This window comes from Podarcis vaucheri, assembly GCF_965113315.1.
Source record: "Podarcis vaucheri genome assembly, chromosome: 6".
Classification (NCBI taxonomy): Eukaryota; Metazoa; Chordata; class Lepidosauria; order Squamata; family Lacertidae; genus Podarcis; species Podarcis vaucheri.
The window spans coordinates 29,651,162-29,673,218 of record NC_138764.1 but is presented as its reverse complement, the minus strand read 5'-3'; the positions used below and the strand labels follow the sequence as shown (position 1 = coordinate 29,673,218).

The 22,057-nt window shown below is 42.7% G+C and overlaps 1 protein-coding gene across 50 annotated transcripts in view; it reads left to right on the top strand.

Annotated features, from left to right (window-relative positions):
- LOC309535054 (uncharacterized protein) overlaps nt 1-22,057 on the top strand; it is a 68,577-nt gene that overhangs the window by 5,669 nt on the left and 40,851 nt on the right. For all 50 annotated transcript variants that reach the window (XM_082227759.1, XM_082227755.1, XM_082227744.1 and 47 more), the window contains exons 2-28: nt 3,667-3,862; nt 4,476-4,612; nt 5,806-5,894; nt 6,715-6,847; nt 7,220-7,249; nt 7,613-7,648; nt 8,801-8,842; nt 9,827-9,877; nt 10,118-10,159; nt 10,529-10,567; nt 11,377-11,406; nt 11,592-11,630; nt 11,733-11,750; nt 12,546-12,578; nt 13,162-13,194; nt 14,331-14,369; nt 14,602-14,631; nt 15,058-15,093; nt 16,270-16,308; nt 18,153-18,437; nt 19,907-19,939; nt 20,172-20,210; nt 20,450-20,488; nt 20,610-20,648; nt 20,785-20,823; nt 20,942-20,974; nt 21,904-21,948. In XM_082227759.1, the coding sequence (XP_082083885.1) occupies nt 3,667-3,862; nt 4,476-4,612; nt 5,806-5,894; nt 6,715-6,847; nt 7,220-7,249; nt 7,613-7,648; nt 8,801-8,842; nt 9,827-9,877; nt 10,118-10,159; nt 10,529-10,567; nt 11,377-11,406; nt 11,592-11,630; nt 11,733-11,750; nt 12,546-12,578; nt 13,162-13,194; nt 14,331-14,369; nt 14,602-14,631; nt 15,058-15,093; nt 16,270-16,308; nt 18,153-18,437; nt 19,907-19,939; nt 20,172-20,210; nt 20,450-20,488; nt 20,610-20,648; nt 20,785-20,823; nt 20,942-20,974; nt 21,904-21,948 (1,644 nt within the window). The remainder of the gene's footprint in view (nt 1-3,666; nt 3,863-4,475; nt 4,613-5,805; nt 5,895-6,714; nt 6,848-7,219; nt 7,250-7,612; nt 7,649-8,800; nt 8,843-9,826; nt 9,878-10,117; nt 10,160-10,528; nt 10,568-11,376; nt 11,407-11,591; nt 11,631-11,732; nt 11,751-12,545; nt 12,579-13,161; nt 13,195-14,330; nt 14,370-14,601; nt 14,632-15,057; nt 15,094-16,269; nt 16,309-18,152; nt 18,438-19,906; nt 19,940-20,171; nt 20,211-20,449; nt 20,489-20,609; nt 20,649-20,784; nt 20,824-20,941; nt 20,975-21,903; nt 21,949-22,057) is intronic.

Here is a 22,057-nt window from a genome sequence, read left to right as displayed (position 1 = left end):
CAGGTCCTGCTAAAAAAGCAACCCCCCTTTCTTCCCATGTGGACAGTCAGGGGAATTGACACAGGCTCCAGTTAGGGACCATGCGGCAGCCAGTGTGCTGTAGTTGTTAACAGCAGTGGACTTGTAATCTGGTGAATCGGGTTCGCATCTCCACTCCTCCACATGCAACTGCTGGGTGACCTTGGGCCAGTCACACTTCTCTGAAGTCTCTCAGCCTCACTCACCTCACAGAGTGTTTGTTGTGGGGGAGGAAGGGAAAGGAGAATGCTAGCCGCTTTGAGACTCCTTCGGGTAGTGATAAAGCGGGATATCAAATCCAAACTCCTCCTCCTCCTCCTCTTCTTCTTCTAGAGATGTAATGAGTGATTGCAATACTGAGTACATCCAGTATGCTGAATAAAGGCTCATCCAGGTTTTCTAGGCATCACCCATGATTTCTAGGCATGGGTCCATAATGTTGATCTTTTGTCCCACTGCTTTTCCCAGGAAAACCCCACTGTTTACCCTACGTGTGCAAAATCCACTTCCTCCATAAGCCTGTGTGGATCTGTCCATCTGTCCATCTGAAAAATTGTACCTAAAAAGAAAGAGAATGTTGAACATTGGGCTTGTCCACACTTCTGCTTCTCCTGTGCCTAGAAAGCAAGAGTCCGAGCGGTTTTCCCTTTGCCCGCCCCTTTCCCAGGGAAAACCCACTCTTTAGTGCTAACTCAGAGCAGACGTTAATCCGGAGAAAACCCGAATTGCCATTTGCTCTGATTGAGTGGTTTCCCCTGGTGGAGGGCGGGAAGCAGCAGGACAAGAGGAAGCGTGGCTATGTTCATTGTCAGGCCCTGGAGTATTAAATGAAGGATGTGAGAGTAGCTTTCCAGTGGGTATGGGAAGAATCAGGCGGTGCTGAGTATGAATGGAATCCTTTAAAGGAAATTAATATGCCCTGAGCTCTGAATCGAACATGTCAGTGCAGGTTCTCAGCTGATGTGAGTCCTCATAAATAAGAATCAGGAAAACAGAAAAGAGGATCGTTCACTTAAGGTGAAACATCAAGTTGGGTTGCTTTGTAAGGATTTACGTGTTAAAAGATTTCGGTGGATTCACTGCACACATGATGCAAAAGGTGAAAGCAGTCATAATTGTTAAGGCAATGTGATTAACAACTTAGAGAAGGCTGTCATGAAACCACAAATTTCTTTTTTAAAAATTCCTGTCCAGCCTTTCTTACAAAACCTTCCTGGGGTAAAAAGATGCACACTGTTGAATCCAAATAACTTCCCACAAATAGGCTTTGGTTGATCAATCACCTGGTGTGATTATGATGGCTGGTGATTTCGGATATAGGGTGGTATAGAAATAACAACAACAACAACTGGGGAGTTGTTCTGCTCAGCTGTCAAAGGTGATTCACTGGGGGTGCGGAAATTAGGGATTTGACCCGCTGAGCAGATCCCGTTTCTGTCCTCCAGTTAAACTGCTACTACATTTGCTGATTTCCTACCCCCTTAATATTGATTATTAAATTTAATAAAATTCACATATTTTTAATGTATTGCTCAATTTGCTGCTTGCACTGTCTTTGGTGGCTGTTGCGGGCAGTTGTTTCCCCTTTTTGGCTGAGATGCTTTCAAAATACCGTATTTTTCGCACCATAGGACACACCGGACAAAAGGACGCACTTTGTTTTAGAGGGGGGAGAACAAGAAAAAAAAATCTCCCCCTCTCTGCCCAGCGCCCCTTCAGTGAAGCGGCAGGAGGCGCTGCACAGAGAGGGGGAGAACTTCCCCCCTCTTGTTTTCCCCCTCTAAAACAAGGTGCCGTTTAAGGTGCATTCAGGCGGCTACCTTGGGAGCCTGGAGAGCGAGAGGGGTCGGTGTGCACTGACCCCTCTCGCTCTCCAGGCTTCAGGTTCCTTTCGACCTGCTCTTTGGGGCTGGCGGAGGGAAGCCCACCACCAGCCCCAAAGAGCAGGTCAGGGAGCAGCGGAAAGACGCAGCGGAGAGGCTCCTGCCATAGCCGCGCGTCACCTCTCCAGCCAGGAGAGGATCGCGGGGGGCTGCTTTAGCCCCACGCGTGCTCTCCCGGCTGGAGAGGTGACGCGCGGCTATGGCAGGAGCCTCTAAAGCCGCGAGTCACCTCTCCAGCCAAGAGAGGGTTGCGGGGCTATGGCGTCTTCGCTCCATAGGACGCACACACATTTCCCCTTCATTTTTGAAGGGGAAAAGTGCGTCCTATAGAGCAAAAAATACGGTAGTTGAAAACTGATATGCCTCTCACTTACATTTTTCATTGAGGCAGAAAAAGCTCATTCATTTTCATTGTCTAGAATTATACACAATGAAGTTGCTTAGCATTGGCTTAGATGATAAAAGCCTAAAATGATACCAGCTTTTCGTGCATTGTCATCATAACTGATTTTCATGCTTTCCTGTCCTTTATAACTTTCTGAACCTTATTCTTAACTCCATAACAACTTAGCCAGTTATTCCTCATTTTGAATTTAATATAGTTTTGTGTCAATTAAGTCAATATGTCTTAAGACTGCACACAAGGAAATCAAATGCGCACTGAAGCCTTCGTGCACCATTTATGCCATTGTTGTTCAAAGGCAATAAGCTGAGAAGGAGAAACGGAATGCCTGTTCTGATCATTTGCCAGTTTTGCATTCACATTAGGCATTGATTTCAGGGCAAGGCAATTTAAACTTGACGTATGAAAACACCCTCAGCCACCTTCTTAATCAGGACAGTCAGGCTTGATGGCTATGCAGAATAGATATTGCATATAGGTGAGCTACCTGAAAGATGATGCCTGAGCAGGATGTTTTGTTATCAACATCCTGTAATGTGAGTGGCCAACCTGCAATGCAAGGTACCACAACCGACATAGCACACTCTGTGTTTTCCTAGTGGTTCTAGGATGCTAGAATCTGGACTAGTTGAAGCTGAGATGTTATGTAGGATTCAAGCTTTCTCTGAACACAAGATAGACCAGAAACGTTCTGGTAGGACTCAGTCTGAGGTTGAAGCTGTTGTAATGACACCATACTGTCTCTGCTTAGACCACTTCTCTATGTTTCCTCGGGTCCCTCAATAAAACGACAGCTTCCACTCCAGCCCTTTACTTACTGCCAAAATTGCCTAGGCCAATGGTGGGCTCCAGGTGTACTGTAGTGTATCAGAGTGTCATCACCTCATACTTTGACCCAAGAGGTAGGCTACTACGAGAGCCGTGCCATTTGTGTTTGCTTACTGCTTTGGTCATAGGGACGCGGGTGGCGCTGTGGTCTAAACCACAGAGCCTAGGGCTTGCCGATCAGAAGGTTGGCGCTTCGAATCCCCGTGACGGGGTGAGCTCCCATTGCTCGGTCCCTGCTCCTGCCAACCTAGCAGTTCGAAAGTAGATAAATAGGTACCACTCTGGCAGGAAGGTAAACGGCGTTTCCGTGTGCTGCTCTGGTTCGCCAGAAGCGGCTTAGTCATGCTTGCCAGAAGCGGCTTAGTCAAGCTGTCTGCGGACAAACGCCGGCTCCCTCAGCCTATAGAGCGAGATGAGCGCTGCAACTCTAGAGTCATCCGCAACTGGACCTAACAGTCAGGGGTACCTTTACCTTTACTGCTTTGGTCACTAGACTTCTGCTCAACTATTTCTTGTTTTCCGTTCCCCCTCAAGATGGAGAGGTACCACTTGGTTGTGCTTCTGCTCTGTGGCGTCTTCATGTCAAGAGTCTTCAGCGCTACGTACAGGAATTTTTCAATAGACTGTGGAACTCTGTTGCCCGACGACCCAGCTCAGCCTCAGGAATCTGAATTGCCCTATTCCATTTCTGTGCCATCAGAGGTGTATGACCCAGGAAGTGAAATAAAAGGTATGTTACATAAGGGTCCTCTCTTTCTCTGCAAATTTTGCTATAGTTCACCATCCTTCTTATTCTGAACACTTTCTTGGAAAGAAGGTGACTGGAATAAGATGGATGGTGAGTTATGAGAAGATAATGTGTCTTATGAGACCAACTTGTTGGTTTGTATGCCAAATTACTATAGCAAAGTAGACTATAACTTTAATTCCCTAAAAGTGTCCATATTTTTCCTGCTTTTACAACCTGTGCATTGGGGTATTATAGAGATGCTTCTTTAAAATGGCTGTTTTAAATTACTCATGATAGTGCTTGTATTCTTCTGATAAGCGACTGATATGTAGTGGACACCTTGTGGAGCAGGGAATTTTCTCCATGCCATCACCGGTCTTTTTGCCGGAATGGAATTTGGAAACCAGAAAATACATTGCATAACTCCTATTTCTGCTTTAATAGAAATATTATGGATTTAGCTACGGCAGCTAAAAATGTCCCATATTACTGAAATTAAGGCAATGTGGAGAGGCGTAAGTGAGGCCAACCACCCATATATTATGGTCAGTACTATTGAAACAGAATGCAAAATATGTTACACTTATGATTCTCATGTTCTGTGTTTCTCCAGTCGACATACAAGGAGCATCCGGAGCTGGATTTAAATGGTTTATGCTACAAGCCCGAGACATTGATGAGAACATCCCTGTTGGTTCGTTTCAAGTCACGGATCCAAATACACAGACCCACGACTGTTACAACATGACGGTATGTGTTTACTCCTTCAGCTTGGCTATTTAACATGGTTGAATTTGTTGGTCCCATCTAGAGGAAATCTGTCTGGTACATTACACAATAAGCTACATGAAAAAGGATTCTTAGTGGGACATCAGTCAGAGCTGTCTAGAGGGAAGACAACCTTTGATTTAACCCCAGAACGGCAGTAATAAACAAATCACTTTCGCAATAGCGGGAAATAAGCATTGGATTCCCCCCAAGAATAAATATTGGGACCGTTGCAATATATTTATGAATGAATACAGCTGCTGTTATACTTAATGAGGATGAAGCAGGGATGTGTTTATAATAGGGAATAACATTTCGACAACAGGCACCACTCTCTTACTATGTGAGCCTGCGTAGAGTGTGTATGGCGTCTGCACATGCACAGTTGTCCTCACTGGGCTGCCTTTGCAGGGCTCAGCCTCTTAAAATCAAATAGCAAATGGGGACATTTATTTTCGCAGGAGTCTGATCTGTACTTATGAGTACAAAGCTCTGGATCACGCAGTGGGTGGGAAAGGCATCTTGTCAACTGTTCACCTGAGGGGAAAGGATAATTTTGTTTGCGTCAAACCACTGGATTTCATTCAGTGTTCCAACCTTGTAGCATTCTGTTCTGTGTGCTTGGTAATGACTCCATGGTGATTCCCCAGGGCTGGGCCATTAGCACCACTTTAAAAGAAAGCAAGACAGCACCTTAGGGAGATGCAATTCAAACTGACAGAAACAGTGTTTTGCAGCATGGCCAGCTCTCCATGTGACCCATGGGGAATAGTCTCATTTTTTGTAATCTCTACAAAGGACAGAAGAAACCTTACCTAGGACAGAAAAAAAACCTTATATGGTCCTGACACAAAGCAAAGCACAATAATGAGCTTCTGCAGAAAACACAATGGGAATATTTTATTATACAACGCTAGCAATGCAGAAAAACACATCTGAGTTGCACATCAAGAGCATGTGAGAGGGCATTACAGTGCTGTTGAATGCCTTGTTTTGTCATTTTCTGGAGTACCTATTTTTATTTTGCCTATTTATATACTACTCAGTAACCTTGCAAAAAGTAAACCGGAGTTCTGTCTCCAGTGCTGCTGTTAAGACATTTCCTTCAAAGAAGCAAGTTCAGTAAATGTCTAAAAATGAACGAATAATCTTAACGCTTGTCTTTAATTTTTCAGAATTCAGCATTAATTCACAAGGACTCAGAAGAGAAGCGCAACATATCATCTCTTTGGGTTTCACCTGATGCTAAAAAGGTTCAGTTTATGTAAGTGCATATTAGAAAGGATTAAGCCTCGTTATGATTTTCTGTTTCTTTGGGTTTTATTTTTTAATCCAAAAATTTCTCTGATACTCACAAACATCCTCTAGTTTTGGGAGTATTTTTTTTTTAAACTTCAGCTTGGCATTCAGATTAAATATTATAATACTGCATGCAGGGAAAGTTGCATGTTTTTGATAGACATATAAATAGGGTGACATGCAAGCCACACCTGTTGAAACTCCCCCTTCTGCACAACTATTAAAGGCTCAGGAAGAGCTGTCTCTTCCCCCATCTGGCCGCCCAACATATGACATAGTGATCCATCTGGTTTGCTGGTGTGGTGATTCATTGAATATGTACATTAGGGCCAACCGAAATGGTACAAAATAGTGTGCAAACTTCTGAGGTCTCCAGAACTCATCATCAGGCTAGACAGTAAACAAAACCAGGGAGCAAAAGCTTGGCTGATGATGGAGCCTGCATTCAATCACACTCTTAAGATAGAATGTGAATTTATTAATAATCCTGGGTAGATGGAGAAGAAAGTATTAGAAAAGTGGAGGGGAGGGAGGGAGGAGAGGTTTGATTCAACAAATTATTTATATGTCAGAATGGTGTGACATATCATGTGATATTATAGTTTTGGTGAATAACAACAGTCCGTTAAAAATAGAAGAAATATGCATACATTCGGATTTAATGGGAAAAACTGCAACCAGAAATTCTACCTTAGAGCAATAAGGCAAAACCTGTTATTGACACTACACAAAAAACCCATTCTGATCCAAACCATGACCTATTAAAAACTGCATTTTCTTTCCAGCGCGACTGTTTTTCAAGATGCTGAAACGTACTGGCTGGTTCCTAGCATAGTCCTGTTTCCTAAGCTTTCCAATGAGACAAAACTTGAAGATGACACTAAAAAAGCCAATGTATCGTCAAAAAGTAGGAAGAAGGTATGCTGAAATAAAAAGCAGATAAATCTTTGATATTTTCATGCACTTTCCCCTTAATTGTGACTGGAATTTGGCCCAGACGGCGAACAAATGTTCCCACAGATTGCACAACCAGCGAGAAAAGTCTAAGTGTGGATTGTGTGGTTAGATAGGATGAGCACTTGTGATTACGACATCTGTACATGTAGAAGGGACAGCTGTATCACTCCATGTTCCTCTGGTTCACACGCTATGTAGTCTCTGATCCTCATACAGTCATGCGACAGAACCTGTTCACGTGATTTATTTTTATGTCAATGATACGCACAGCTTAAAAAAAAGCTGTAGCACAAGCCCTTTTCCTAAATTGTAATTATTTTTGTTTCTTTACAGTCCGTTACCATAAAAATAGACTGTGGACCAGTAAGTATCCTTGAACTCCTTATTTCCCATGATACCCCTTATTGACACAACTGCCTTTTTAATGCATTGTGTCCATTACTGTGCATTTAAAAGCAGCAAAATGGTTCTCAGCCGGCAGAATGACGGTATTTTTCTTCTCTGACACCTTTTCTTGTGCTGAAACCTTTGCCTACATCTGCCCTAATGCAATGAAGGAGAAGGGAAGGAACAGGAAATGCGGGTGGCTCCAACTTCCTGTCTCCACCTTCCTGCTTCTGTTTTTCTTTGGAATGCCTTTTCTTTGGAATTTCTCCTCCCCCCCTTTCACTAAACCTGAAACTGTACTACATTTGCTAAATGTCAAATGCCTTTTATTGCTTGCAGGGCGGAGCTCATGTAGGCAGCAGCAAGTGTGCCCAGGTAAGTGCTCGTTTTTTCAAAATATACGGCACAAATGACAATGTCAGCCCTTTGATAGCCTTTCTATTATTTGCTGAAAGTTATTTCCTTTACCTTTACACATACTCTCTGTCTCTCTCTATTGAACTTCCCCCAAGCATAGCTGTCATCTTTTTCCCTTTTCTTGCGAGGAATACTATTCGGAATAAGGGAATTTCCCTTAAAAAAAGGGAAACGTTGACAGCTATGCCCCCAAGCCACCCCATATACTGGGATCACTGCTATAAATATTACCACTGCTAATTTTTGTTGTCAGTGTATGCAGATACTTATACTTGACAAAAATGCCACACAGCGGTATTGTGAACAGAGGCTATTCTCGGGCAGACATGGCCTCTGTTCACAAGACTCAAACATGAATCTAGGGCAGGTGAGTCCAATATTTGAAACATGGGGCATTGCCTTATACCAAGTCAAGCTGTTGGCCCATCAAGCTGACTGGCAGAGGGCCCTTTTGGGTTTCAGACAGGAGATGTTCCCAGCTTTATCCAGACATATTGGGAATCAGGACCTTCTGCACTCAGTGCAGGTGTTCTGCCACTGAGTGACATGCGGCCCTTCTTCATATTGCTCCTCCTTGCCCATCAAGCTGACAGGCAGAGGGCCTTCTCAGTAGTGGCCCCTGCCCTGTTGGAATGCCCTCCCAGCCGATGTCAAGGCAATAAACAACTATTTTACTTTTAAAAGACAACTGAAGGCGGCCCTGTTTAGGGAAGTTTTTAATGTCTGATGCTGTATTGTTTTTAATATTCGGTTGGAAGCCGCCCAGAGTGGCTGGAGAAACCCAGAATGGGTGGGGTATAAATAATAATAATAATAATAATAATAATAATAATAATAATTTGAACTGTACACACATTTATCATGTGAGCAACTCAAGTTAAGTAATGCCTGCTTATGTGGAAGCAAATCCCATTGAGTTCAAGGGAGAGTTGGTGGAATTACTGCTCAAATGATGCAGAGCAGCAGAATGATGTGAAATAAAACACAGGATAAGCTGAGTAAGCCATTGTGTCCTGTTCATGCCATGAAGGAGGGTTGTGGAAATTCTGTTACTTAACAGTTGTGCTTGATGGACAGAGCATCACATTTTCGTTCCTTTTTGCTTTACAGGGTTCAACGTTTTCCTCTCAGGGTAGTAGCACTCAAGGCCAGGTAAGCTCCGCTTTCCCCAATATGTTACCAATTTCATAGGCTCACTCGTCTTCACGATAATCTTGGGTCTTGCACAACCACACCCAACTGCTCAGAGCAGAAATTTACACTTACACAGACAAACAAGAGTACGGCGATTCCTTCCGGTGACTCCTTGTGTGAATTAGTGCACTTCTGTGAAAATATGCACCTACATAGTCCGACGCGAATTGCATAGAAGTAATTCACTGCTGCCACCTTTGTTCTTCTCACGCTACCTTGTTTTCCATGTGTTGCATTCCATGCCCTTATATTTTCCACATTTATGTACCAGTCTTAACAGCACGCAAAGCTATTTCTGTCCCAAAGGTATTTGCTTTGTTAGACTCCACAGTTTGGGCTTTTAAAGGATAAATGCGAGGGAGCCAGCTTCTGGGCTGCTACTGAACCTTTTCTGTGGCCAGTTAATAATATTTTAGATTGGGGTCCCCAAGCTAGTACCCACCAAGGCATCAAAATGCCAACCCCCACCCACCACAACTGAATTCAGATTTACCCTTTCTGGAGAAAATCTGATACACTGAAAAATGCCAACAATGTGTTTGCAAATTAAGTCCCCACCTGGAAGCATCCATTATCTCCAAGACACCAACAGGCAACAGCGTCCCCTTGTCACTTTGCCCTGGTTGTGAATTAGTCATTTAGAGCAAGAGGATGAAGACTGAACAGGGGGAAATGAAAGCTCTTCTTGTCCTTCACCTATCTCAAAAGCAAGGAAGACACTTGAAGCGTCCAGTGGGTTTCGTTCTCCCTTTTACACCAAGACAGTTTCCAGGGTCTTTGCAGATTACACGTGTCGCTCCCAAGGACAGCAGCTGTACTCTCAAGCAAGCTTCCCCATCCCCTCCAAACTGGATGGATTGTGATGAAGGCACTGCAGTTTTCTATGCCTGCATTGAATAAAGTCTTTGACAATGAAATAACCTGTCCTTACTTCCTTTACAGGGAGTTATAGTGTACCAAGGAGGTGTAAAGAAAGGTGGAGGATGCCTTGCGGTAAGCAGACATTTTTCTGTTCTCATTTAAAACATTGTCCCTGTGCAATTATTGTAGTTGAAAATCTAGGCAGCCTTTGTGGGAGTTCTGTATTCTGTATATATTCAACCTCCCACCCCCCACCCCCAGCTGCATCCACTTCAGTTGTCCTCAACCTATATTATTGTATGCCATTAAATTCCATTTACCAGCAGACCAAAACAAAGAATCATATCAATTCTCTGTTTTTTTTCCATACAGGGTGCCACTGCTAATATCTACAACAAGTTTGGCTGCTACGATGTAAGCATTCTCCTTCTTTACCTCATGGAAGTTTATTGTCATGGTTAGCTATGTGATGGATCGTTTGTGTGACAAGTGAATAGTTGTGCAAGTGAAAACCTCCACATTGTGTCTTCAGCATTAGCTCATTTGGATGTCTGAAATCTGAATTAGATTCTCCCAACCACCAACAAGGGTTTCCCCAAGATCTACATATTTAAATTAAAGGTTAATCGGCAACAGAATGTCCCTTAATCAACACCGTTTTCCTGAATTCTTGTCTTCTCTCTTTAAACTTAGCATTGCAAATGGGTTTAATTTCATAACGTAGCAACTTTTTGAAATGCATGGCTTTTATAAAGAAGTAACTGAAGTTTCTTTTTTATGCAGCCTGGTGTAAGCTATGGTAGTGGCACTTCCTATGGACAGGTGAGCAATCAACTAGTCTTCTTCTTCTTCTTCTTCTTCTTCTTCTTCTTCTTCTTCTATCACTCGTAGCCAAGTAAGATTGTCTTCTATAAACAGGTTTTAACAGTGAGTCTGTAAGCGATTGTGGAGGCCAGTTCTGGATCCACACATCCTTCCACAGTGTGGACATTAGTTTCCGGGTGGGAGTTGATCATGGTGAAGGTTTTCCAAGCATGCCTTCCTCTTTCCACTTTTCTCCCTTTCATCCTGAGATTGAGTGTCTTCAAAGCCCATGACACCTTTGGTAAAGGCTGTTCTCCAATTGGAGTGCTTGCAGGCCCGAGCAATCAACTAGTACTGCTGCGTCAAAGGTGTCCCAAAATGTGGAACAGGCCTCACAGAAAGGAAGTACTAGGGCAAGGATGAGGGACCTCAAAGCTGGGAACCAAATGTGGCCCCCAGGAACACTGTCTCCATAGGCCATACCTCTCCCCAACTCTACTTGACACCCTGCTTGAGTGTTTTTTTGCCTGCTTTGAATGTGTCCTTGAACTCCTATAATGCTTCTTGTTTGCTTGGATGGATGGACGATAGAGGGTGTGTGTGTGTGTAGAAACTAGCCTGCTATAGAAAGCTAAAATCCCCATTTACCTCTGGCTCTGCCCACCACTGCCATGCGGCCCCTGAAATAATGCCCAGAAGGGGCTGTGGCCCTTCAGTGGAAAACTGTTCCCTATTCCTGTCCTAGTACTCCCTGATGCTTCCAGCCCAGTCAGCTGAGCACAAGGGAACAAAAAGTATTCAATGTTTGCTTTCTGTTTTCCTTACAGTCCGTTTCAACTGTTTCAAACCAAGGGAAGGTATGTATCTCTTTCTGAACTAATTTCCTACTGAGTTAAGCAACAGCTGGGATGAAGATCGGTGCAGCCATGCTGCCCTCAGTAGGGGTGGCTCAAGATGTTTTGCCACCTGAGGCAGAACAGGAAATGTCTTTTGAAATCAACCCAATTTAACTTGTCATTTGATTATTATTACTTTTTGGCAGGTCATAGTGTATGCTCCCAGCCAGCCCTACCCACCCGAAGTAAGCTCTTTTAAAATATCATTTTGTGCTTTGAGGTTTTTATTAATGTGGGGAAAGTTATTTGGGAATGGCTAATTATTTGTATTTCTGTTGTTTTCACAGCGCAACACATACCCATCGGTAAGAATATTTTCATTTTTCTTGCTCTTAAGCTAATTCAACGCAAGAATTCTTCCGTTCCTGGAATTATTTCTGGAAGTGATATTTAAGCATGGGTACCTGTGGAACTAAAACATATTTGTACTAGAATTGCTAATTATTATTTTTTTGCAAAATCTATTTTTTAAAAAATACGTTTTTGAGCAATTTATAAGAAAATTTGCCAAAACCTACCCTTCCGACAAAATCTATGCTTCTTGCCTTATGTCCGGATTTTCCCAGACATTTCAGCAATTTCCACCTGGACACAGCTTCTGACAGCTGAATCCCAGCTGTGTCCGGGAAATTTGGGACGTATGCCAGCCCTATGTTGTACTCCTGCTTTGCTTTTCATGAAATGCCCCCTGCAAAAAAAACCCTATTTTGTTAATTTGTTTAGCTGATTCTTCAGCAAGATTAAATTCAGTGGGGCTTTCTTCTGATGAATCATGCATAAGATTGCACTGTTCATTCCTGAACAACTTTGGGGTCTGCTTTCAAATAAAGCATCGTTTACTTTTTTTGCTGGACACTTGCATTTCATCGTTATGCCTAAAAGTCTTTATAAACAATTCATTTTTATTTCCGTGAAACAACTTTGGGTTTATTCCCATTTCAAGCGCGCCCTAATTATCAGCCGGTTTGTTTTGACAAAAGAAACATTCTTCCAGCCTCTCTTCCTAATCATTTATCACAGCACAAAGTCATGACTGTGAAAATAATGATGTGATGTGTGCATATGCAGTACAAATAAAATGGTTTCTGATTCCTTTTTAGCAACTGGCCAACTCTAAATACAAACACATTCAGGTAAGCACTTCTACTCTGCTTGGGGCAGGAACCCTCACTCTAAGGGAATTGCCATTTGCTCAACTGAGCACTAAAGAGTGGTTTTCCCCACAGGGATGGGGAGCTGTGGGGCGAGAGGAACTATGAGCGCTATGATGCAAAAAAGTTATGAACGAAGCCAGTGGCGTAGCGTGGGGGTTGCAGGGGGGCCGGCCGCACCGGGCGCAACATCTGGGGGTTAGGGTTAGGGGGCGCAAATCCACGGGTTAGGGGGCGCAAATCCATGGGTTAGGGGGCACAAATTACTTGCCTTGCCCCGGGTGCTGACAACCCACGCTACGCCACTGAACGAAGCGAGGGGAGAGGATTAGGTTTATTGTTTTGAACTGCTAGCTTGAGAGCTTGTGCTTAGAACACTCCACTTCAGTGTAATGATGCCACAGGGTTCAGGATGTAGAAACAGGATATTATCCAGCAAATATTAATAACACTGCAACACAAGGGATATCACTTGTAAGAATGGGGCACACACAAAGTTAGCAAGTATTTCAAGAAGGCAGGTTCTCCTCTATGCTGAACTAATTAGTTTCCGGTTCCTTTGCAGAGCACTATATATGGGGACAAAATCAAGGTCCAGGTACGTTTTAATTTTTCTTTGCTATCTATAGGCTTCTCTATAGCTTGATTCTGGTCCTTGTTTGCACTGGCAGATTATCCTGTGTTACTGAGGATGCTTTCACAGAGTACTGTGGAAATATGTGCCAAACACCTGAGGTACAGTCTAAATTGCTAACAACTCAGGAGCCATGAAAGCAGCACGTGTCGTTGTGATGGCTGGGTAATTCCCCCCCCCCCCAGATTGTGAAGAATTAGTAAATTCAGCATTGAAAGAATATTCAGCAATCTCCATGCCTCATGGATGAGAGCTGTAAACTTCCTCTCTTGACCGCTGAAGAAATAATACGTAGCAAAATAAATAAATGAAAGTTGCGATCTGGTGGAGGAATGTGGTCAAATGAGAAATGAAGAAAGGCCAAAAAAGAGATATTTGCCCATCCAAAGTTAACAATCATCATCTCTCAGCCTCACTTTCCCATCTGTAAAATCAAAATACAACAATATAGCCTAAAGCTTGTGAAGAGGACTCCAAAGAGAAAAGGAATGTCAGACTTTTATTTCTTAAATGACACCCACCTCCAGCAGCACAGTGGTTTGTTTAGTCATGCTGTTTAGTCATGGGCTTGCTGGATTCTGACCTGTAAAAGTCAATTTATAAAGATATGGTGCAAACCATGTGTGGGAACAGACCTGATCTCTCTCTCACACATCAGAATTTAGCTTCAGTGAAAGCAAGTGAGTTTTCGAGCATGCGAATTGCTATAGAATACTTCTGGTTTTAAGCAGAGTTCGGATGCGTTATATCCTCTTTCTAAGAAACTTATCTCTTTCCATCTCTTTAATTATATAATTGCACTTGCCCCGATGCTTTTATAACAGTACAGATCATTGTTGTGGCAACTTGCTTTGGTTTATGAGAGGGAGATCGCCAATTGTTCATGCAACAAATATTTATTTTTCCCATCTAGCTTGTCACCTGGGCAGGTGTGACATGCGACTAGTTTGCTACGGTTATGTGCTCTTTGTTATTAAATTACATTTTAATAAAAATTGTGTTCAAAGAAAATCTTTGTAGCTATAGGACATTCTGCTGCCTGCACTTTGATTGCAAAATTGTTGTTGTTGTTTTTATTATTATCAACTTCTCCCCCACAGGGCTCAAAACCCCAAGATGACATCCGAATAACCATCCAGGTAACTATAGTGTAGCTTCACTAAACCCCCTAAGTGACAAAAATGATAACAGTTCTGTTTCTCGGTAATGTTCACTTCGCATCACAAAGCCAATTAGCATTTATATTCGAGATCAGAAATTTGCTTAACAAACAGTCTTGACTGTAATGCGTGCAGGATTTTATTCTAACATGGTGTTATATTGCATTTGAAAGATTTGTTTTACAATGGCTTCTATTTTCCCCCCAATTAGAGTGGACAACCTGGGCGAGTTTGTGATAAGGTAAGTGCTGTTTCACCTCTGAGTTGGATACTAACTAACGTTGGCCTTTCGTCCAAGAAATAAGTTTGGAAGGAAGACTACCTGAATGACCAATAATGGACCAAACTTCCAATAACTGCTTTAAGGACCAAGCATTTATAAAACAAAACAAAACAAAACACCAGTGTATATGTGTCTGCAGTTGTATATCAGTACTGAGGAAATTCCACAAAAATGTAAATTACTACAGATAGTAATCTGTACTATGCATAAACTCCCTGGCTCCTAACTATTTCACTATTTATGTTTCCAAAGAAATGATTTGTTTGGTCTTAAAGTAACCCAATGCCCATCAGATAACTTTTAACGGATGCTGAATTTTTCGGCATGTTAGCATATTAGTTGTGTTAATTCAGGAAGTAATTTCTTTCTTTTTCTACTTCACAGACCTCATCCTCCTACAACAGCCAAGCCTGTAAAATGGTAAACACATCCATATGGCTGCAGCTTGATTTCTGCTCCTTTGAGAGATCTGTCTGTTAAAACACACAGAGCTCTGTGATCTTACCCTGTGTTGGAATGTTGCTCTTGTCTACTTGGATATTTGATAAGATTTTTCTTTGGGGGGGGGTCATTAAGAGTTTCTAAGCATACTAGCAAAGAGATTTAGCATATGTGGAGAAAAACTACAGGTAGCAAAACATTTTGCCAAAGCATTTAAAGCCTTGAGACCAGTTCCAAGGCAACAAATACAGCAATGAAAGGAGAACACCATCAGAATGTGAGATCGCAGTATATGACTGTGTTGTGAATTAGCCTGTGAAATTACAACTCTTCCGACAATGAATGAAATTGCTTTTCAAACGTTTTTATGCTTTTATATTTGTTAATAGCCACCCAAACTGGCTGGGGCAACCCAGTCAGATGAGTGGGGTACAAATAAATTATTATTTTAATAATAATAATAATGTGCAGGTAGGAATCTTCTGCTTGTCTAGAGCTTCTAGTATAGGTCATGGGGACCTTGGGTCCTCCAGCTGTTGCTGAACTACAAATCCCATCATTCTGGGCCATTCTGCAACTGATGGAAGTTGTAGTCCAACAACATCTGGAGGGCCAACGGTTCCCAAACCTGCTGTAGCACTTCCAATAAGGGTTTGACAGATTAGTTTATTTCCAGCCCATGTCACTTTCCACCCAATTTCTGCATAACTCTGTGATATATTTTTCTTAACGGCAAGAAGACATTCCGCAAAATTTTTAAAGGAAAAGATAGCATGGAAATCCACATTTTTTGTATGCATTTTATTTTATTTTATTTTTTTAACCAAATTAGAAGGAAAGGGTGCGGGAAGCAAAGTCAGGCACCAGTTCTTAAAGTTAAGAGTTGTCATGAAGGCCAGGTGGGATGGAAACAGGAGGAGGAGCAATATTAAGATGGTTTCGTAGCAGAGCTGGTGGAATGGTCCTGCTTCCCTTCTTCTGCTCTGTGGACTAATGGAATGGTTGCTTCTAGTAGATAACAGCTGAGAAAGAGCCAAAGGCAGCCAGTGGAAAACCTTCCTTCCTTTCTTCTCTCTGCTGCAGCTGTTGAAGTATTGCCTGCCATTTTTTCTACACAGCAAGGTGACCAAAATATCTGTTTTTGTTTTTTTACAGAGTATACAGTCACAGGGAGGCAGTTCCTACGGCTCTAAGGTAAATAGCCATGTATAATTCCTGCTGGTTTCACTAGGAGTTCTTAGAAGATTGTTATTTTAGTGGTGTGGAAGAACTCCTGCTGGATAGTTCCTGCAGCCATGCTGCTCTGTTAATGTCAGAAACCCAGACGCACCAAATATACCGTATTTTTCGCCCCATAGGGCGCACCGGCCCATTGGGCGCATCTAGGTTTTTTGGGCGGAAATAAAGAAAGAAACCCCCCCAGGTGCGGGGCTGGGACGGGGGAAGCCCGAGCTTCCCCCGACCCCAGCCCCGAGAACAGGCTGCTATCCGCAAGCCTAGGGAGCCCGGTGGGAAGTCGCGCTGGTCTCCCCAGGCTTGCGGATATCTGCCCGAAGCCCGGGATGCAGGCAGCTCTCCGCAAGCCGTGGGAGAGCTGCGCGACTTCGCGCTGGGCTCCCACGGCTTGCGGATGTCTTCCTGAAGCCTGGAGAGCGAGAGGGGTCGGTGCGCACCAACCCCTCTCGCTCTCCAGGCTTCAGCGAAAGCCTGCATTCACCCCATAGGACGCACACACATTTCCCCTTCATTTTTGGAGGGGAAAAGGTGCATCCTATTGGGCGAAAAATACAGTAGTAGTAGTAGTAGTAGTAATAATAATAATAATAATAATAATAATAATAATAATAATAATTAATAATAATAATTTATTTGTACCCCGCCCATCTGGCTGGCTTTCCCCAGCCACTCTGGGCGGCTTCCAGCAGAATATTAAAATACAATGATTCATCAAATATTAAAAGCTTCCCTAAACAAGGAAGTCTTCCGCCCATGCGTGCATGAACAGTTCTTGGGATACATCCAGAGAACCTTCTTTAAAAAACAAAATGCTTTGCGCCAGCCGAGTTGTTGACAGCATGGTGTGTGTGCGCTCCCTGTAAGCAGTTCATAAGTGCGATCGGTTTTTATTTTGATGATTCAAGCCAGTCATATATTGCTCAGTTACCTAAGTTTTTAAAGAGGGATTTGCACCTGCAGTTGCATCAGCGAGAGGAACCCTTTTTGCAGCACATCTAACTAGAGAAATGGTTTAAATATTATGTGTTCGTATAGTTTTAACCCACCCTGGGACCTTATGGTGAAGGGTGGAAAAGAAATCAATAATAATTAGAATAACAACACATTTTAAAATGCAGAAATTGGTTGTCTTGAGTCTTGTCCCTGCTTGGATCAGAGCAAAAATAGCCAACATTAAGTGCATGTTCATAATGTTTTCTGAACACAATAATTTCATGACACACTACGGTTTTCCAAAACATTTTCTGTAGTTTTAAAATATGAAGCAAATATTATTTGCTTAATTACTCCTGTAGCCTTAAAATATGGAGGAAATGCTCTCTTCAGCAGTTGGAAATTACCCCCCTTGCCTTATGATTTCCATGGCCATACCTTTTGTAAATCTTTATTTATTAATTCATTCAGATTTATAATTTGCCCTTCCTCCCCAAATGGTGTGAAGAGCAGCTCCGAAAAATAATGTTACTTAAAAACCAATTCAAAGCAGCTCTGTAACACCCTACAGGCAGCATTTAAAACCAGCAGCGTAAAAATATTCATAAAAATTTGGCCGGAGCCTGGATAAATAAGGGAAGTTTTACCTGGGTTTTATTGAATGCAGGTAAAAAGGGGACCTGCCTGATTTCCTTTGGGAGACTGCTGCATAGGTGGGGTGTCGACACTGGGAATGGTCCATCTTCATGCTATTCCTATTGATTTACCACAGAAAGGGTCCCTCCCTAAGATAACAGATTTCAGGTTGAAAAGTGCAGGCGATGGCATTCTTTAATGCTGACAAAGTTCTTTGTGTGTATGGGCTTTAGCTGAGTGGATCCTCTACTTCGGTTGGTGGCAGTGGAGTCTCTGTGACATTCGGTGGCAGTGGATCCCCCGGCTCACTTGGTGGCGGCAGATACCCTAATTCAGCTGGCGGCAGTGGATCCTCGACTTCAGTTGGCAACAGCGGGGTCTCTATTACTTTTGGAGGCAGTGGGTCTCCTGGTTCTGTTGGCAGTGGATCCTCGAGTTCGGTCGTGAGCAGTGGATCCTCGAGTTCGGTCGTGGGCAGTGGATCCTCTTCTAAAGCTGGAGGTATCATCTGTGGGCAGGTAAGAATTGCCACAAATGCGTGGCAGAGGAACTTGCCAAAATTGTGTCGTATCTTGTAGTGTTAAAGAACGGTTTGTTTCATTGTCCCTAATGTAAGAAGATGAAGAAAATTGCATAATACAAGCACTGGTTTAAATTGACGTTGTTCCTGACAAACACCTTTTTGTATCCATTCTGATTTATTGCATTGTGGGTGATGTTTCAAAATTAAAAATTCAGATTTCTATAATAATTTTTGCACTGTACGTTGGTAGAGTTACCATCAGTTGCCAGCAGCTTAGCTTTCTGTTGGTTCATTTTGTAAACCACTTTCAGTTAACAGGCAACTCTAAACTTATGCTGGGGTTGCATTCTGGATATTGGGCCTAGAGCCGAAATCACGTTTCGTCAACACACATTGGGTTCAGTGGTGGGTGCAATTGCCAAAGTCTTTTTTTCCTGGACACCTATTCCTATTCCCATCTCCTTAAAAAACACACCATTTTATTCTTTTGGCAAGCACGTAAAGCTGAATGTGCACAAGTTAAATGTGCATAAGTTGCAAGGTATTTGTATTTGAAAATAAAGCCCAAAACCAAGTGGAATATACCTTCTATGAAATAAGCCTGCTCACCTTTTCCGGAGGGCAGTGTTGCAGCCAGGGATCTGGGACACTGCAGTGATCAGGTGTGAGGGCGGAGAGTTGACACCCCCCCCCATATTGTTCCGGCCGTGTTGCTGGCGTTGGATGGGGCCATGCCTAGTGTGGCCCCGCTGGCCAATCAGTGCCAGTAGGGGGAATGGCCACAGGAGATTTAACCACGGCATGGTCGGGGGCCCTCCTCTCTCGCCCTTTCGCCAGATCTTCCAATCCCATCCACCCTCTTTTCATGCTTTGCTCTGATATGACTTTGCTATGGACAAATGTTGGCCACCATATTGTTGGTGCTGGGTACTTGGCAAATTGGTACCAGCCATTTGGTTTTCGCCTAGCTTGCAGCAATCGTCACAACTTTGTGAGGTTAAGCATTGGGTAAGCCTTTGTTTGGATGGAGGGGAGGTTGTAGACTCCGCCTGCCCTTCCTCATTAAGGGTATCCTGTTAAAGGGATCTGGGGGTGTGGATTCTGTCCAATGCCCAGATGTGGGCTAGGGCACAACCAATAAAGTTGTGGCCTATTTGAACCCATAAACCAAAATACTCGGGTCTCTGTGTTTTTTATCCACTAGGGCACACAAATAAATACTGGCTGAAGAACCCATAGCAAATGTAAAAGGCATAGCTGATTTATCTGTGCAGACCGTATTTGTCTGTCTATTAAGTCTTTGTCAGCTTGATAATTAATGCCCAGTTAGTAGTTTAATTAACTGACACAATCTCTTCTCGACCGTTGGAGTCGAAGATCGAAATAAATGTCCGCCAGAAGTAAAAAGTATTTTTTTGTTTTTGAGGAGGATGATTAATATTAATGTTCATAATTTTCTCTTAGGGCTATACAACTGATGGCAATCCTTGCAAACCGGTAAGATTCCTCTGCTCTAAATTCTTTGAAGGCTCGTGTCCAGTGTGGATCTTAATATCGTGAAATCTTTTCCCTGACTCAGCAGCTGTAATTTTGTATTGGGATTTAGTCTCCTGGTCTTGCTTCTTACCTACTAATTTGGTCCCCATATTTTAAAAGGGTGGTACAGAGAGAAATACCACATTAATGTACTTAACAAAATTAATGTCTTTATTAATTATTTCTCCCACAGGGTGGATCATCATCTCAGCAAAGTTCTGGAAGTATCCAGGTAAAGGATTCCTACTGAAAATAATCCTTCATGTGGCGTTTTTAATGGTTCTAATTTATCATAAATTTCTATATTATTCTTTGTTGTTTGCCTCCTCGTTGCGTAACGATATAGCGTAACAGGATACAGTCCTCATTTACTCCCTTTGCAAATGTTTCATATTTTTGTTGGTCTTAAAGGTGCCAATTTTTTTTATATATTCTAACAATATACAGTATTTTAAATTATTTGCTTTTCAGGGTGGATCATCATCCCAGCAAACCTATGGAAGTTCCCAGGTAAAGCGGCTCTTCATTTCCCTACGTTTTAACTCATTTTGCTAAAAAAAATAAATACTGCATCATTTGCCATTTCCCTGTTCCCAAGAAAACACTGGTTTTTGTTTTGTTTCCCTTGTAGGGTGGATCGTCGTCTCAGCAATCTTACGGAAGTAGCCAGGTAGAACAGTTTTGAACCTCCCTATATTATTATGGACTAAGTATTAGTATTATTAATAATAATACTGCATCATTGGTATTTGAAAAGGTCCCAGTTCGCGAGAAAATACTGTTTTTGTTCCTTCTTTCCCTTGTAGGGGGGATCATCATCCCAACAAATTTACGGGAGTAGCCAGGTACAGCTGCTTTTAACTTAATAATAATAATGGTAATAATAAATATGGCATCATCTGGTATTTGAGAAGGTCCACTTTCACAAGTAAAGACTGTTTTTCCTCCTTCTTTCCCTTGCAGGGCGGCTCATCCCAGCAAACTGGAAGCAAACAGGTAAATTGCATATTGTATATCCCCCATTAGAATTATGGTCTAGCACACAGTTGGGTCACCTGTGGGCCTTTAAGTTGGACTACAAGTCTAAACTGGACTACATTGCTGATTATAGGCTGCGCTGTCTGGGGCTGATGGGAGTTGGAGTCCAATGGGCACAGGTTCACCATCCCTAAACATGAAGGACCCAATTGTACATAACTGCTGCTCCCTGTACAAAAGCCCTGTACGATGCAAAAAGGCACATCTGTATGGTTTATGCCTGCACAGACCATGATGGGTCCATGTAACAGTTGCCAGCACTCCACCTCCTGGAAGGAGAGTACACATTCTCACGGGCATCACGACTGATTGTTTCAATTAAGTGTGCAGCCGTTGCTCATTTTGTATTTGGAGAGTACAGTGGTACCTCGGGTTACATATGCTTCAGGTTACATATGCTTCAGGTTACATACTCCGCTAACCCAGAAATAGTACCTCAGGTTAAGAACTTTGCTTCAGGATGAGAAGAGAAATCATGCTCCAGTGGCGCAGCGGCAGCCCCCATTAGTTAAAGTGGTGCTTCAGGTCAAGAACAGTTTCAGGTTAAGTACGGACCTCCGGAATGAATTAAGTACTTAACCCAAGGTACCACTGTACCAATTTATTTCCAACTGGAAAATCATTTCACTTCTCTTTTAGCAGTGCTGGGGAAGAACCTTTGGACCATGGGCTTTATTTGGCCCACCAGGTCTCTTCAAATGGCACCTGAGGCCATTTTTTAAGCCTCCCACCCTCATTTTCTTCCACTTTGGGCCCTTGGTCCAGAGTTTCCCCAGCCCTAATTATATTCTTTCCTAGACTGAATGTACCTTGATTTATGGAATATATACATATATATCTTGAAAGGAAGTAACTGTTGTTTTTTCCTCCCTTCCAACTTTCCACAGGGTGGTTCATATTCCCAAGGAGGCAACTATAATCCTTGTGGACTGGTAAGTCCCTTTCTCGTTGTTTGTTAACTTAGTTTAAGATATTTGGCTATAAAGTGCCAACTTCCCTGCTGGCTTTTGAAGTTGGATCTTTAACTGATAGCATATTATG